Below are 16,979 nucleotides of genomic sequence, written 5' to 3'. Positions count from 1 at the left end.
CATGTCAAGGCAGGCCTTGGCTTTTGTGCGGTATGGAACTTAATGCACCATACCGCACAACAAAAGAAGGTTTTTCTGTAACTTGTAATGGCAGCGCGATGGAAAGTGTGGTAGCACTAAATTTTTAGCATGATTTACGCACCAGGTTTAGCGCATAACTTGTAATCTCAGTGAATGTTTGCATCAGAATGTCTCTTTATTCACTTTTGTGACTTGATCAGTGCTTCAGGACACAACTAAAATGAAAAGCATATGTACAAGGAATGTATAAAAGAGAAGGATGGAGCGCATCCACAATCTAAGTGCAGTATATTAAAAACAACACTTTATTTGTAATACATACAACAATGTTAAACTCACAAAATTGCCCTTAAACTTATGAGGTATGTGTCTGCCTTTAAGAAAGGTAACAATCCCACTCCAGCTGTACAGTTCCGCTTTTGTTTCCACCCTGTACCTGCAGAAAAGTCTTGTCTCTGTCTAGATCTTACATATAGGGGGAACTGATAAGTACATAGCTATTAGGGATATAAGTGTGTAGATGAACACTTAGTAATGGAGATCGTATGATTACACTGTATAGGGTGAACGGCTAGTTTTTTGTCAGCAGCCATTCAATCCCTTCAGTGTTCACACTCACTTCTCCTTCAATAAGTTATGGGCGTGGCTTTACGCGTTTCGCTGGCTCCTCCCCGCTTCGTCAGAGGCTATGCCCTATCTGTCTATATTTCTCCCTTTTAAAGTCATCACTTACTACACCCCCTACTGCTCATAGGATCATGTTGATAGGTGTGTGTTAAGTGGAAGTGTCTCATATTCAATCTGCTTCCTATCTGTGCCGTAACACTCCTTATTTTTTGCGTAGCATGTCAATACCCAGCTTTACAATAACACTGTGTGTTGCTCACTTTCTACATAACAGTGTCTACTATTTAACAAAGGAAATTTTACATATTGTGTTACATACTACAATATTATGTTACAATACATCCTTAAACATACAATAGAATATACAGTTAGAAATCCTTATTAAATACAAAGTTTTACATAATTCATATTAAAAAACTTCTAATAAAAAAATATATATAAAATACATATACTAATTGTATATTTGTGCGTAGATAAATACATACAAAACCAAACATAAATCACAGTTTATACATCTTATGTCCTCAAAAAGTGTATGATATATAACAATCCTATTTCGTGATTTTAATCCTTTCTAGTAAGTAATGGAATACATGGAGTTTATATGGTGAGTGTTTTTAAGAGAAAGCTATTTATGAGGGTCTATCTATCTTTCCATTACTATAAGTCTAGTGGTGATAACACTTATGGATTATATATCATATACACAGATGCCCAATATCTATATTATGTATCTAAAACAGCTGCCAAATCAATATCCTGGTTGAGACCCCCCGGACCCATAGTATTCAATCTATGGATCCAGAAAGTCTCACGCTGTCTAAGCTGTAAGAGGCGATCGCCCCCTCTCACCGTTCTTTCCACATGTTCAATGCCTATAACTGTCAGGCCAGCACTATCTTTATTGAGTACCTCTAAAAAGTGTGCTGACACTCCATGGGTGTCCAAGCCCACTTCTATATTTTTAAGGTGCTCGCTGAACCTTGTCTTAATAGGGCGTTTAGTGCATCCTATATAAATTTTATCACACAAGCATCTAAGTAGATGCACTACATAGTTTGTCTTGCATGTCACTAAACCTTTGATTTTATAATTTCTATCACCCTTGGTCATGCCAAAGTACTGGCTATTTGGGTCTATATGGCTACAACACGTGCACCCTTTCCTTCCACATCTGAAGAATCCCTGAGTATTTCTCTCAAGCCGGTTGTTATATTTATTGGTTTGTTTTAGCATACTAGGGCTTATTCTATTCTTTAGATTAATATTCTTTTTAAAGATCACTTGTCCCTTTCCACTTAGTGTGTCTTTGAGGATGGGGTCTTGCATCAGAATTGGCCAATGTTTCCTTACAGCTCCCTCAATGTCTTTTGCTGCCCTATTATATTTAGTGATTAGTTGTACCTTTTGTTTACACCCATTCTCACCTACTGGGGTCCGCTCCCTAGAGTTTTTAATAAGTTCATGTCTATCCATTTTTTCTACTCTTTTTTTTTGTATCTGTCAACAGTTTTTCTGGGTATCCTTTCACCATAAATCTATTGTTAATGATCTTGGCTTCTTCCAGAAAGTCAGCTTGTTTTGTACAATTTCTCTTGGCTCTCTGGAATTGGCCTAGAGGTATATTCCTCTTCCATTTGCTATGGTGACCACTTTTGGCATGTAGGAACCCATTGGTATCCATTGGTTTCCTATATATTTGTGCAGATTTCACCATTTTCTTGTATTATTTCTAAATCCAGAAATGTGACTTTTGTTAAACTACACTCCATAGTGAAGCTAAGGTTCAGTGTGTTCCTATTCATATACTCAACAAATTCCACCAATTTCTCTGTTGTCCCTTGCCACACCAGGAGTATGTCATCTATATACTGATACCATTGTTTTACATCCCCTTTATATGGATTTCCTGTATTGAAAACAAATAGATCCTCCTACCAACTTATATAGAGATTTGCAAAATTAGGGGCACATTTTGTCCCCATTGCAGTCCCCCTGGTTTGGAGGAAATATCTGTTTTCAAACAAAAAGTAATTCTTTTTTAGGACAAAATCTATTGCCTGCTCCAAGAACTCCATTTGTGTCTCATTGATGTATCCACTCTTACCAATGAAATATTTGACTGCTGTGATACCTAATGTGTGCGGTATTGAGGTATACAGTGAGTATACATCCATGGTTACCTGGGGTTTTTTGTAACCCCTTGTGTATTTTGGGTAGATGGTAGAATATCAGTATTATGGGGTCTTCCCCAGGTAGATTAATAGTGTTGGGATTGGGGGTCTCACAACCAAATTATATGAATACGTGGACCATATTTTGAAACCTATGGTCCCCTGCCTGAGATCCTATGTACGAGATACGCTGCATATACTTGAACTTTTAGTGGATTTCACTTGGCAGGAGAACTGTATTTGGGTAACCATGGATGTATGCTCACTGTATACCTCAATACCGCGCACAATAGGTATCACAGCAGTCAAATATTTCTGTAGTAAGAGTGGATACATCAATGAGACACATTTCGGATCAAGTAAAAACTTTTTTGTTAACCTGGACTTAATTTTATATATTGAACTTAAGATACACGTTACTTAAGAACCTGTTTTTTTGATAACCCCTACACACACACAATATTTGTGATAGTGTTTTCTAGTTATGCTGAGCACTATGAGGCCGTCTTAGCCTTCTATTGATTAAGAAGGAGTGTGTGTTTTAAACAAATTATTTATTTTTAATGTGGCGCTGTCTGCAAAGTTGTATATGTACAATGAAGCCCCTCATTATGTAGTAATAGCACACCTTGTGTTCACACTTGCTTTATAAATGGTTCGGCACAAGTGAGAAGAAGGGAACCTGTTAAATATGCTGATATTTGCCACTGTAAGATATGCTCAAATATTTATTTTTAATAAGCTTTTTTTTTAAGCCTGAATCAAATAAACTTGTATCATTTGCATTGGATCTTATACAATTATCATGTATGTCTTTGTTTCTGCAATTTATATTATAAATAAAGCAGTGATTTTCAAGGGTGTCATAACACAGAGAATCAGGATTGGGAGTGGTTGAAAAGGTCACAAATTGCTTATAAAATGTATATATATAGCTAGCTAGATAGAGATGGGTGTCTGAAAGGGTGGAGCATGGAGGGAGTGCCCACCCCCCCACCCCCAGAATTTTGCTAAGGATAAAATGTCAGGCACACTACTTCAAACACACAGCTAGATTAAAACTAACTCTTCCATTTTGCTTTTAATGTAGCTGTGTGCTTGCTAGAGGGTTAATATTATTATAATGTTATTTTATCTATGGGCTCTGCACTCAGGCTGGCCTGGAGTTAACTGTCTGAGTCTCTGAGTTCTGTGCAGCTGCCTATGAGTGCTAATGAGTGCACAGAGCTGTGAGTTTTGCATTGGCATGGGATGTGCACCCGGTCCGGTTTGAGAATGTATACAGAGTTTTTGTGTTTGTCTGAGGAAGGGGGAAACCCAAAAACATCCCATTTACAATAAACTACTGTTACAAAAATCCAGCAGACATGGTGGCTGAAATGGTGAGTGCATATATTGTGCATGATTATATAAATAAAATATGCTGGGCTGGCTCATAGATTTACAAATCATATTTGCCAAGCTCAACCTTATATCTAAGAACTCACTTGACTCACTATTGACTCCAATGAGCTACCATGGTTAAAACTATGTTCAACTCATGCATACAGGCAACTCTGTCTGCTTCACATGTTGTCAATGATATTATTATACGTATTTCAATTTGTAAGCTTTTTTTTTTTGCCCCCCTATCCTGGAAACAAATCTGTGGACGCCCATGTAGATAGACATTAAGATTGCTAAATAGACAGACAGAGAGACAGACAGGACAGACAGACAGACAAACAGACAGACAGACAAACAGACAAACAGGCAGACAGACAGACAGACAGACAGACAGATAAATGATAGATACAGTAGATAGATAGATAGATAGATAGATAGATAGATAGAAATAACAATAGTATTTAAGCCATTGGTATATCTATTATGACATTGAATTAACATTTTCTACTTCATTATGTTGCATTAATTAAGCCCTTGGGCAGCACAGTTATATAAAAAAGTGAATCATGGGCATTACATGGATTTCAGATGTAACCAATTAAGGCAAATAAAAAACTTAAATGAAAAATCACAGATAAAAAGGAAAGATGTTGTTCCTTATTTCTATGAATTTTGCAAAAAGATGAAAAAATAAGATAAAAAAACTTTACCATAACTGACAACGGTGAGGGTCATCTTTGTTCAGAGTGATTGTCTTTCCATGTGGGATGTGACGGCCTTCTATTATGCACACAGGGCAATCTTTAGGATCAACACATGATTCCGATACTTCATCCAATATTTTACCTAAGTGAAAGAAAACATATTATAAATGACATATAGAAGAACACATATAGGCCTTGAACAGTTACCAGTAAACAGAGATGTAACCTGAAATCGCTGGGCCTTGGGCCAAATTAGAGGCAAAGCTCAATCCACCGTTTCCTATCCACATTTTAATTGTTTCATATAGGTGTCAATTGCCAATAATGGTTATTGCTTGTATCTGTATTTGTTTTTCCTTAACAACTACAACTTAAAGGGACACTAAACCCAATTTTTTTTTCTTTCTTGATTCATATAGAGCATGCAATTTTAAGCAACTTTCTAATTTACTCCTATTATCAATTTTTCTTCGTTCTCTTGCTATCTATATTTTAAAAAGAAGGCATCTAAGCTAAGGAGCCAGCCAGAACCCTGGAGAGCACATGTTTATTGGTGCTGTACAATCAGCAAGGACAACCCAGGTTGCTCACCAAAAATGGGCCGGCATCTAAACTTACATTCTTGCTTTTCAAATGAAGATACCAAGAGAAACTTAGAAAGTTGCTTAAAATTGCATGCTTTATCTAAATCACAAAAGAAAAAAAAAGGGGGTAGAATGTCCCATTAAAGGGATAAGAAAGTCAAAATTAAAGGGACATGAAACCCAATTTATTTTCTTTCATGATTCAGATAGAGAATACAATTTTAAACAACTTTCTAATTTAATTCTATTATCTAATTTGTTTCATTCTCTTGGTATCATTTGTTGAAGGAGCAGCAAAGCACTACTGTTTTCTAACTGAACATATGGGTGAGCCAATCACAATCAAAATATATATGCAGCCACCAATCAACAGCTAGCACCTAGGTTCTCTGCTGCTCCTGAGTGTGCCTGGATAAACCTTTCAGCAAAGGATAACAAAAGAAGGAAGGAAATTAAATAATAGAAGTAAATTGGAAAGTTGTTTAAAATTGTATGTTGTGTCTGAATCATGAAAGAAAAATTTGGGGTTTCATGTCCCTTTAAGCTTGTATGAGTCAGAGAGAGCATGTATTTTTAAGACACTTTTAAATTTACTTTTATTTTTAAATGTGCTTTGTTCTCTTGGTATCCATTGTTGAAAATGAATATGAACATATCCTACAGTAGTGGAAACTACTTGGTGATTGGTGCCTGTATACATTTGTCTCTTGATATTGGCTAACTAGATGTGGTCAGCTAGCTGCCAGTAGTGCAACGTTGTTTTCTCAACAAAGGATAGCAAGAGAATGAAGCATATTTGATAATAAAAGTAAATTTGAAAGTTGTTTAAAATTGTATATTCTTTCTGAACCACAAATTAAATTCTTAAGGTTTCCTGTCCCTTTAATGGTTAGGAAAAGTAACGTCAAAATGAACCTTTCATAATTCAGATAGAGAATGCAATTTTAAACAACTGTACAATTTGCTTCTTTCTCTTCGTATCATTTGTTGAAAATTAAAACTAGGTAGGCTCAAAATCCAAGAAATACCAAGACAATGAAGCAATTGTGAAAATAGAAGAAAATTGAAAAGTTGTTAAAAAAATGTCATGCTCTATTTAAATCATGAAAGTTGAATTTTGTCTTTACTGTCCTTTTTTTTTAGTACCCGCCTCATTACCCCATAGGCTAGGTTTGACTCTCTAATAAAACCAAAAGTGATAAATGATACATAGACAGAGAGATAGACAGACAAACAGACAGCTAAATAGATAGATAGATAGATAGATAGATAGATAGATAGATAGATAGATAGATAGATAGATGATAGACAGATACTGCAGATAGATAGATAGATAGATAGATAGATAGATAGATAGATAGATAGATAGATAGATAGATAGATAGATAGATAGATAGATAGATAGATAGATAGATAGATTGATCAGACAGATAAAATATATATACATATGCACACACATATACAAAGTGTATACATCTTTCACCGGGTTACATGTATTATATTTAGGTGTATCATTTAATGCACAGTGTTTGTGTATACATGGCCTTACCAGGAGGACAGTTTGCATGGCAGCCTTCTACACATTTAAGGGGACAGTCTACAGACTCAGGATGTTGACATGTTGTTGGGCAGGCAGGTGCACAGCTGTTGTATCTCCATTCACACACATACTCCAGCTCTTTCTTATTCTTTTCTTCACAACTTTGTGCTGCATTAAGTAGACATAAATAAGTTATGACTTAGAGAATACCAGGTTTCTTATGTGTCCAACTCAGCAAAATCCTTGATACAGAACAATGATTCAACCCATGATGCATAGGCCACTAGTACTCCAGTTACACATCAGTGATAAAAGGCCTATCATTCTTCTAATAGTGATGACTAAATCTATAAAGGACACTGCAGGTGGTGGGTGAAAGAGATACCGATTGTGTCATAAAACCACAACTGCTTCGATTCACAGAACAGAAAACAAAAAACATTGAAATGGTAACATAGATGATACAGACATTTGTAAACTCTGTAAAGTATTCAGCTCAAGAAAAAGACATTTAGGGGCCGAATAGAGCTTGATACCCCTGTTTCTGCGCAAAACTTGTCCACTGCCTCTGAGGCTGTGGTCTTCAATCTGCCCGATCCTATACGATCGGGCTGATTGACACCCCCTGCTAGCGCTGATTGCCCGCAAATCTGCAAGGGGTGGCATTGCCGAAGCAGTTCACCAATGTGCAGCGGACATGATACGCTACATCGTATCATGTCCGTCCGCACTTTAGTAAATCGGCCCCATGGAATATTTTGCAATGAAGGGTGATGCAAAGATAATATGTTAATCTGCTAATGCTACATTTTGGGGGCAAAAAAATGTAAGCTTCAGTTCAGAAGATAAGCATAAATATATTATCTGATCCTTGCTCTGTTTGCATTATATGATTTTCAAACTAAAATTATAAATGAAATATGTAATTAGTTTTGGCAATTAATCAAAGAATGTCATAAAAACTGAAAATAACACTGATTTTGCCTGCAATAGTATAACAATGTCATTCTAAACTGTAATTTATCTTAATACATGTATATCACATGTGCACTAAATTATCTGAAATTCATTCATTAGCTAAACAAATTAATGAATAAATATGAAAGTTTATTTCTTTATTTTGTTTCCCTTAACTATTATTTGGAGAAACTAAATGAAGTAATGTACATATTGTCTATTACTTTGTTAGTTTCTTTAGTTAATAAACACAGACATTTCAGATAAAAAATAGTGAAATTTGTCCTTTGTTTTGCAAACAAATAATGAAAAGAAATGTTTGCACATCCATGTTATAAGTATGTTTACTTCAATTTAATTTAGTTGTAGTACATTTAAGCAGATTAACTCAATATCATTCTTAATATATGAACAGATTTTTTTTTTAAATGTATATATCATATGTATTGTCACATTAAAAGATTTCAGTGGGGCTGTCCAACTAGGATTCACTTATATTCATCTATATGAGTGCAGATCCTTAATAAATGCTGTTCACTGCCTCTAATCTTGAGAAAGATCTTGAGAAAGGCAACCTGCCGAAACGCGTAGATCACCTGACTGAACCATACCTGGATTAAATGTGTGCACACACTATCAGCCTTCTGTAAAGGAACAAACCGGTAAAATGGCTACAACACCTAAAGCTGCAACGTTTCATTTTTGATTGTTAGATACAATTCCTGCAACCGAGAGAGATAATTGAGAAAGCTGGTACCTATGTGAGAAGGGGAACGGAACCCTAGGAATCACAACACCAGAGGGGTTAGCCGTTGGGGAGCTTATCACAAATAACAGGACCATAATCTATTCTCAACACTATCGATTGAAGGCACGCAAGGAGCATTGGTAAACACTGCAGGTACGATTAACAATCTGAAGGTGAGCAATACTTGCTAGAACTAAGGATTCAAATAAAGAGGTAATCTCCAGCTGTGGTGAGCAAAGTGACTTATTTATTTTTCATACATGGTCAAAATACAGCAGCGTTTCGGGCTAACAATAAGCCCTTTGTCAAGCATTGACAAAGGGCTTATTGTTAGCCCAAAACGTTGCTGTATTTTGACCTTGTATGAACAATAAATAAGTCACTTTGCTCACCACAGCTGGAGATTACCTCTTTATTTGAATTTTATGGGTTTGGTAAGCCCCTCCGTGCTTTTTGTGAGTAGTGAGTGCTGTATTCAATTTTACTTGCTTGAACAGTATATAGAACTAAGGATTCCCCACTGACACTTATTTATAAAAATGTTAAAAATATTTCATAAATAAACTCACAGCTGACAAGGCACCCTATGGTATATCCGTAGTAAGGATTACAACAAATCTCTATATGGAGTAGGACAGCGTAAACTGCTACAATAGCATCAATAATCTATAAAACGCAACATAATAACAAAACATTTTTTATACCATATATTGAAGAATATACTTGTCAGAAACTGTGTTCACACTATTTCCAACTAACGAATCTGCTGTCAGAAATTGTGTTCATATTATTTCCAACTAATGATTCTGCTGACTGAACACGCTATATCAACCTATATGTCAGTGTATTAACCACAGTATATATGTTTTAACGAATCTACCATTGAACTTTTGCTATACTAAGCAAGTTAACAAAACATCTTTTTATCACAATATCGTGTTTTAATTTTATTTTATTTGTAAATATATGTGTATACAGACACCGGTGTCCAATTCTGTGAATATTTACTGTTAAATAAATGTGTTATATACAATTTTTAAATTGAAACAGTGTCCTCCTACTTTTAGCCCTATAACTTTTCAGTCCTATAGTGCCACCCTCCATTTACCTTTTAATATATTTACAAAATTTATTTTTACAAGATTAATGCTGCCAATGTCAGTTTTTGAACAACAACAGCAAGAAGATTTTGCACTGGTAGTGAACAAACAGGTGTCAGATATTATTAGGGCAATTTGTACAAACAGAGCCAATAGTTAGTTATTTATTTCATTTTTTGGATGTTTATAGTGAGATGGACTTTTTGGCTGACTTTAAGTGCTTTCTTGTCATTAGTTTTTTTATGAAGAACCTTTGATATCTATAATATGCTAATGTCAGGTGTAATTATGATCTTTTATACTCACGACATAATCTTGATGATCTCCACTGTATATTTACTCCTTTCTGAGCGCAGACATGAGAATAGGCAGCTATAGAGTCACAGAAACATACACAATCCCCAATGGATTCACAAGCACAGGTTTCGTATCTACAAATCTCCCAATATGGTTCAGGATTTACCTTAACATGAGATAATTAGACAAAAATGGTAAGTAAAAAACTGCTAAGACATTATTATAAGAAATATATTATAAATATCTACATATACTGTACATAAATGATCAAAGATAAAGGCATATTTTTGAGGTAGGAAAGTCTAGCCTGAGACAAATTATTTGTAAAAAAATAAAAATAAACAGGGTCCTTAGAAATTATCATCCAAAAACAGAGCATCATCATTATTCCAACTATATCAAAATATAGATAAACAATATAACAATTTGTGAATTCAGAGCTTGAGAGGAAGTGATATGCAAAGCTCACAATTTATTTATTTTTTTCCGCAAAATAAACATTTTTGCAGTTGTGATTTTAATAATTGTATTCATGTTTTTTCCATTATGGAAGGTTTGAGCAAAGTGCAGGATTCCTTTTACAATTCATTTGTTTCTGTGTTTTTCTGATATTTTAAGTATCAACCTATCAAGTCACCTACCAGTTTTGCACATTCTGCAAACATTTCCTCGATCAGAATGTTACAGGCATTTTCTACCGCAATTTGCTTCATCACATTGTCTTGACATAGTGATCCGGTTAATGATGCAGAAAACTGTATAAACAAAATTATTTTGTCACAATATGAAAGCTTATCCAAAAGCTACAATTACTCAACATGCTATTAAATTTGCAGTAAAAAAAAAAAATCTCAATATTCACCAAAATCTTACGAGATTAATACTCAAGTTTAAATACAACCATTTTAAATATAGCGTATCTGATAACAATGTAATAAAAACATTTAAAATGTAAAGGTCAACTAAAAAAAAAACATTTCATGAGATAACATAATCCTTTATTTCAGTTCCCTTTTTATTCATAAATAAAATTATGCAAATATAAATTCTGATAAATCATTTTTAAAAAGTTGTTTACCTTTATAATTTAAAACATTAAATTAACAAAATAAATTGTAATAAGAAGAAGGCATATGCCCTTAACCCACCCTTGGCAACTCTTGAGTTACTAATGGATGGATAGATTAATGCAATTGGTCTTTGACATCTCTCAAGCATACTGGAATATTTTTTGGGTGGACCTCAATGAGGGCTTAGCCATTAATTATGGGACACTACTTACAGAGGTCAGGAACCTATTCAGATGATTAAACTTCTAAAAGATATCCTGATTGGGTAGGATCACCACATTGAAAATGTCTATATTGCCAAAAGTATTATACCTGGTTCGATTCCCCTGAATGTCCCAAGATAAATGTAATGGGATAATTACAATGCCTCATCTTGAACTATATGGAAAACGAACAAATCTCTTATTGGAGCCTTGGTGCCCCCGATTACTCTATTTTATCACAATCAGGTATGTCTTTCTCACTTAGCTGCATGGAGACATCAAGGTAAGTTCTCTGGTTTATAGAAGAGTTCAACAGGCCTCACTAATAAGGTAGTATTAAACCATTTGAAACAATTAGAATGCTTGGCAATCACTTCATCATAATCTAGGAATAGTTCTACACCCTTCTATGACTTGGTCTGTCGCTTGTGTGGTGTACCAAATACTTGCTTGGACTCATTAACAGAGTGTGGATTTGTATAAGTGCAAAACTTATTTGCCCATGATAGATTTGGCAAACCAGATTAATTAGTTGCATTTGAACAATCAGATAAGCCAGTAGGGTTCAAATTTGAACACTTTAGTCTACAGAGTTTTCTTAGATTGTGGGGATTCCCTAGGACATACGGTTACCCACTAGTTCAGAGAAGTGTTGGGTAGCATCAAAATGGTTAACCAAGCCTCTCATGTTTCATTATGGGATCATGCTAGCTGGCCATTCAGAGATCTGACTTTGGCAGATAGGAGCATAGGATAGTGACCTAGTGGGAAATTCTACCCCAGACCATATAGCAATTATACTTACCAAAACAAAAAAAAAGAAAACTTTACATTGCACTAATTGGATATAATTTTACTTAAAAATCTTGGTCAGATGGCATCTTACACCACTTCAATTTTCTCAGATTGTAGCTGATAACTCTTCTCAGTGCTTGAGGGAATATGAAACTGAAAGCTCTGATATATATGTGTGGTTATCCTACCCTAGACTTGATAGTCTGTGGAAGTAGGGGGAATTTTAAATGTCTTGGAAGTAACTCAGCAGTTTCTCATGATCCACATCCTATTAGCAACCAAGCTGTGCATTGTGTGGAGGTGGAGCAAGGTGGGTTTATGGTTGCTGAGTCAAGTAAAAGAAACAGTTGAGTTTTTGGCCAAAATGGAAAAATGGTTTTGTTTAGGAGGTGTGGGAGCTATGGGTGTTGGCTGTTATTATGTCATAGTGCTTGCCCTTTCCCTCTCCACCCTTTTTTCTTTATCCCTTTTTCCCTCTTGCTTGCCCCATCCAGTCATAGTTTGTGAAAGTTAATGTTCATTAAGTGCGCTATTCACTTTTATAGTATTCTTGATATTTTATTCTTGTTGTTGATAATTTTTGGTTAGATCATTTTGGACCAGACCTCATATTGTTTGTGCAAAGACATTGGGGCTGATTTATCATGGCCTGAATAGGGCCATAGACTCCTGTTTCTGCGTGAGCCTTCAGGTTGCCGGAAACAGGAATTAAGAAGCAGCAGTCTTAAGATTGCTGCTCCTTAACTCGTCTGCCTCCTCTGAGGCTGCGGACATCAATCCACCCGATCGAATATGATCGGGTTGATTTACACCCCCTGCTAGCGGCCAATTGGCAGCAAATCTGCAGGGGGAGGCATTGCACAAGCAGTTCACCATGTCCGAATCATGTCCTCCCGGGGTATGATAAATCTTCTTTTTTGATTTAACTTTTAGAATAACGTTCTGGAATTCTGAGCTACCACACTTGAGAACTGTCTAACATTGTAATTTTGGAAGTGTGTAGAGTATAAAAAAAACATGCTGTGTTGTTTTTGCTCAGGTTGTTACATCTACTAATCTTTATAAAAACATGCTTTAATAAAATAAAGAAACAATAAATAAATTAAACATTAAAGGGCATTTAAGCTATTTTTTTATTTATGCATCAAATATTTTTCACTGCACTGCCAAAGATATACAAGCAAAATAAATAAAAGTATTTAAAACTGTTATTTCCTAGAGAAATATGCCCTGTTTTGCAGATATGGAACAGAACTTTAAAAAAAGCCATTTGAATGCTATTTATCTTATTTACTTTGCTATGGCTAATTAGAGATAGATATAATGTCAGGGCTTTTTCCCTGCTTTGATTGCCATGTGCTGCTGGAAGCCATGTTGCTCACCTTTTCTTGCTGAATCTGGTGCAGAGTGTGTGATGCTGCTCATTTCCTGCACGCCCTCTTATGGCCAGACTGTTGTACATCATGACAGGTTGCAGTCTCAGAATTGTGATGTCATCACTTATTATTTAAAGGGGCTCTGTTCAGTATGCTTTGCCCTTGCGTTGTCTCAGACCTGTTTGTGAGTTCCTGTATTCCAGTTCCTGTGTATTACCTGGCTAGTCTGACGTCTCTTCGGGTTCCTGATCCCTGGCTTGTTCCTGACTTTGCTGTTCTCCTAGTTCCTAATTCTGGCCCGTCTGACTACTCGCTTTGGTTCCTGACTTAGCTCGTCTGACTACAAGCTCCAGTTTTGACTCCTGGCTTGTTATTTGACTTGTGGACTTTTTATTATTTTTGTTATTAATAAAGGTGTGATTATTTTTGCACTTCTCATCTCAGTCTGATTCATGGCACCCTGACATTACGCAAGGGCCATGAATCCTGATGGTGCTTATAATCCACTTTTACCTACCATCATTTCCAGGATAGATGAACAGGATCACCGCTTGGATCAATTTGCAATAGCCCTGCAAACTCATTCAGACCAGAGTGTCCCACAAGTTATGACTGCTCCTGTTTCCGCTGCTGCACCTAGTCCTACCAGGAGCATGTCCAGCTCTGCACCTCTACCTCAGTGTTATGGAAGTGATCCTAATCAGTGCAGAGGGTTTTTGAACCAGGGGGACATTTACTTTGAGATGTTAACTCAGGCATTTCCCTCTCACAGAGCTAAGGTGGGATTTCTCATCTCTTTACTGTCTGACATGGCCCTTGCCTGGGCTAATCCCTTGTGGGAGACTAATAAACCTGTGATTTCTAATTACCCTGAATTTGTGGCCTCCTTTCGAAGGGTATTTTATGTTGCGGCTCGCTCCTCCTCTGCTGCCAAATTACTCATGTCCATTCAGCAAGGTACGAGATCTGATGCTCAGTATGCCATTGAGTTCCGTACGATTGCCGCAGATTTTAATTGGAACAATGAAGCCCTTGTTGCCGTCTTCCTTCATGGGCTCTCTGATGCGATTAAAGACGAAGTTGTTGCCAGAGATTTACCAGAGGATATCAAGGCATTGGTGTCTTTTTTAAACCTAATTGACATCAGACTCAGAGAGAGGCACTCTTTTAAGGAGCGCTTGCAGAAGCCTCCTGTTCCGTTGTCTCCTACGTTATCGTTCCCACCCATGCCTCCCTCTCCTCTCATGTCTCTTGGTCCCGAGTCACCAGGTACTGCTGTCCGATGCAGTTGGGATTCACGCATCTCTCCGAGGCGGAGAGGGCCTTTAGAAGGATGGAGGAGCTCTGCCTCTATTGCGGGTTACAGGGCCACCATTTAAAGTCTTGTCCTACACGGACAGTTAAATGCTCGCACCTAGGGTCCTGTTGACTCCGGTGCTGCTGGCTATTTCATTGACAGGGCTTTTGTATCACAGCACTCGATTCCTGTATTGCCTCGGTCTGTTCCGCTTGCTATTGAGGCCATTGATGGCAGGCCCCTTCAGCCTGCACTCGTTACTCACGAAACAACTCTGTTATCCATGGCTGTTGGGGCTTTCCATTTTGAAACCCTCCAGTTCCAGGTGATTAACTCTCCGCATTTTCCGGTTGTTCTGAGTTATCCTTGGCTCCAAAAGCACAATCCCAATCTCGACTGGCGTAGGACCGAAATATTGTTATGGTCTCCTCAATGTATTTCCACTTGTCTTCGGAAACGAGTCAAAGTCCTGTGCACTTCTATGGTATCTCAATTGCCTGATGAGTACTGAGCATTCCAAGAAGCTTTTGACAAGGTGCGTGCTGGTACGTTGCCTCCTCACCGGTCTTACGATTGTGCCATAGACCTGCAACCCCAGAGCTATTCCTCCTCGGGGATGGGTTTACCCTCTCTCGGTTACAGAGAATTGAGCTATGGAGGAGTATGTTGCCGATGCTCTGTCATGGGGTTCATCCGCAAATCCTGCTCTCCTGCAGGGGCTGGCTTCTTCTTCGTGAAGAAAAAGGGTGGCGAGTTAAGACCATGCATCGAATATAGGGGTCTTAATCGTCTTATCATTAAGAATGCTTACCCTATTTCACTCATTACGGAACTCTTTGACTGCCTTAAGGGAGCTACAGTCTTTTCTAAACTTGATTTGAGAGGAGCATGCAATCTCGTTAGGATTAAGGAGGGCCACGAATGGAAAACAGCATTTAACACCAGGAGCGGGCATTATGAGTATCTTGTAATGCCCTTTGGTCTATGTAATGCTCCAGCTGTTTTCCAGGAATTTATTAATGATGTCCTACGAGATATGTTGCAACGGTGTGTTGTGGTGTACATAGACAACATCCTCATACACTCACCCACACTTGAGGCTCATCATTCTGATGTTACACGGGTACTTCAGAGACTACGTGAGAATGTTTTGTAAACTCGAAAAATGTGAGTGCCATCAGACTCAAGTAACCTTCCTAGGTTATGTAATCTCCATTGCAGGGTTCTCCATGGATCCTGACAAGTTGTCTGCAGTGGCCTCGCCCAATTGGTCTTCACTCTATTCAACATTTTTTGGGCTTTGCCAATTACTATAGGAAGTTTATTAAAAACTTTTCTTCCTTAGTCAAACCTATCACTGACATGACCCGTAAGGAGAATGATCCACTCCATTGGTCACCTACTGCCAATAAGGCTTTTGAGAGTCTTAAGACTGCCTTTGCTGCTGCTCCAGTCCTGGCTCATCCTAACCATTTCATTCCTGAGACTGGAGTAGGTGCCCTCTTTTCTCAACGTCCTATGCCTGACGGATCCTTGCATCCGTGATGTTTCTTCTCTAAGAAATTGTCTCCAGCGGAGTGCAATTATGAAATTGGCGACAGGGAATTACTGACCATAATTTTGGCACTCAAGAAATGGAGGCACCTTCTCAAGGGTATAGCATACCAGTGCTCATTCTTACTGACCACAAGAATTTGACTTATCTATCCAAAGCAAAATATTTGTCGCCCGGACAGGCCAGATGGGCGCTATTTTTGTCTCAGTTTAATTATGTGGTTTCCTACCTGCCTAGTAGTAAGAATGTTAGGGCTGATGCCCTCTCTCGTCAATTTTCACCTCTGTTCAAGGAGGAGTCTGTACCTTTTCCAGTTATACCTCTGACCATATTTTGGCCACGATACGTACTAATTTGACTTATCCCTTAGGGGAGGAGATCCTGCCTGCACAAACCAATGCACTTCCTGAGAAACCTAGTGGTAAGTGCTTTGCACCTGAGAATATTCAAACTAACCTATTGCACACTTACCACTATCCTAAAGCCGCAGGTCACCCAGGCAAGAACCAAATGATTTGGTCTGTAATTCGAAAATTCTGGTGACG

At 37.4% G+C, this 16,979-nt stretch overlaps 1 protein-coding gene across 1 annotated transcript in view; it reads right to left on the bottom strand.

The window, feature by feature from the left end:
• The window catches only part of VWF (von Willebrand factor), a 424,292-nt gene that overhangs the window by 220,675 nt on the left and 186,638 nt on the right, over positions 1-16,979 (bottom strand). Inside the window, exons 24-27 of the mRNA XM_053718732.1 lie at positions 10,780-10,893; positions 10,148-10,304; positions 7,046-7,204; positions 4,919-5,054 (exon numbers count right to left, since the gene is read on the bottom strand). Coding sequence (XP_053574707.1) covers positions 4,919-5,054; positions 7,046-7,204; positions 10,148-10,304; positions 10,780-10,893 — 566 coding nt within the window. The remainder of the gene's footprint in view (positions 1-4,918; positions 5,055-7,045; positions 7,205-10,147; positions 10,305-10,779; positions 10,894-16,979) is intronic.

This window comes from Bombina bombina, chromosome 6 (assembly GCF_027579735.1).
Source record: "Bombina bombina isolate aBomBom1 chromosome 6, aBomBom1.pri, whole genome shotgun sequence".
NCBI classification, from domain to species: Eukaryota; Metazoa; Chordata; class Amphibia; order Anura; family Bombinatoridae; genus Bombina; species Bombina bombina.
This window is presented reverse-complemented; position numbering and strand designations above follow the sequence as displayed.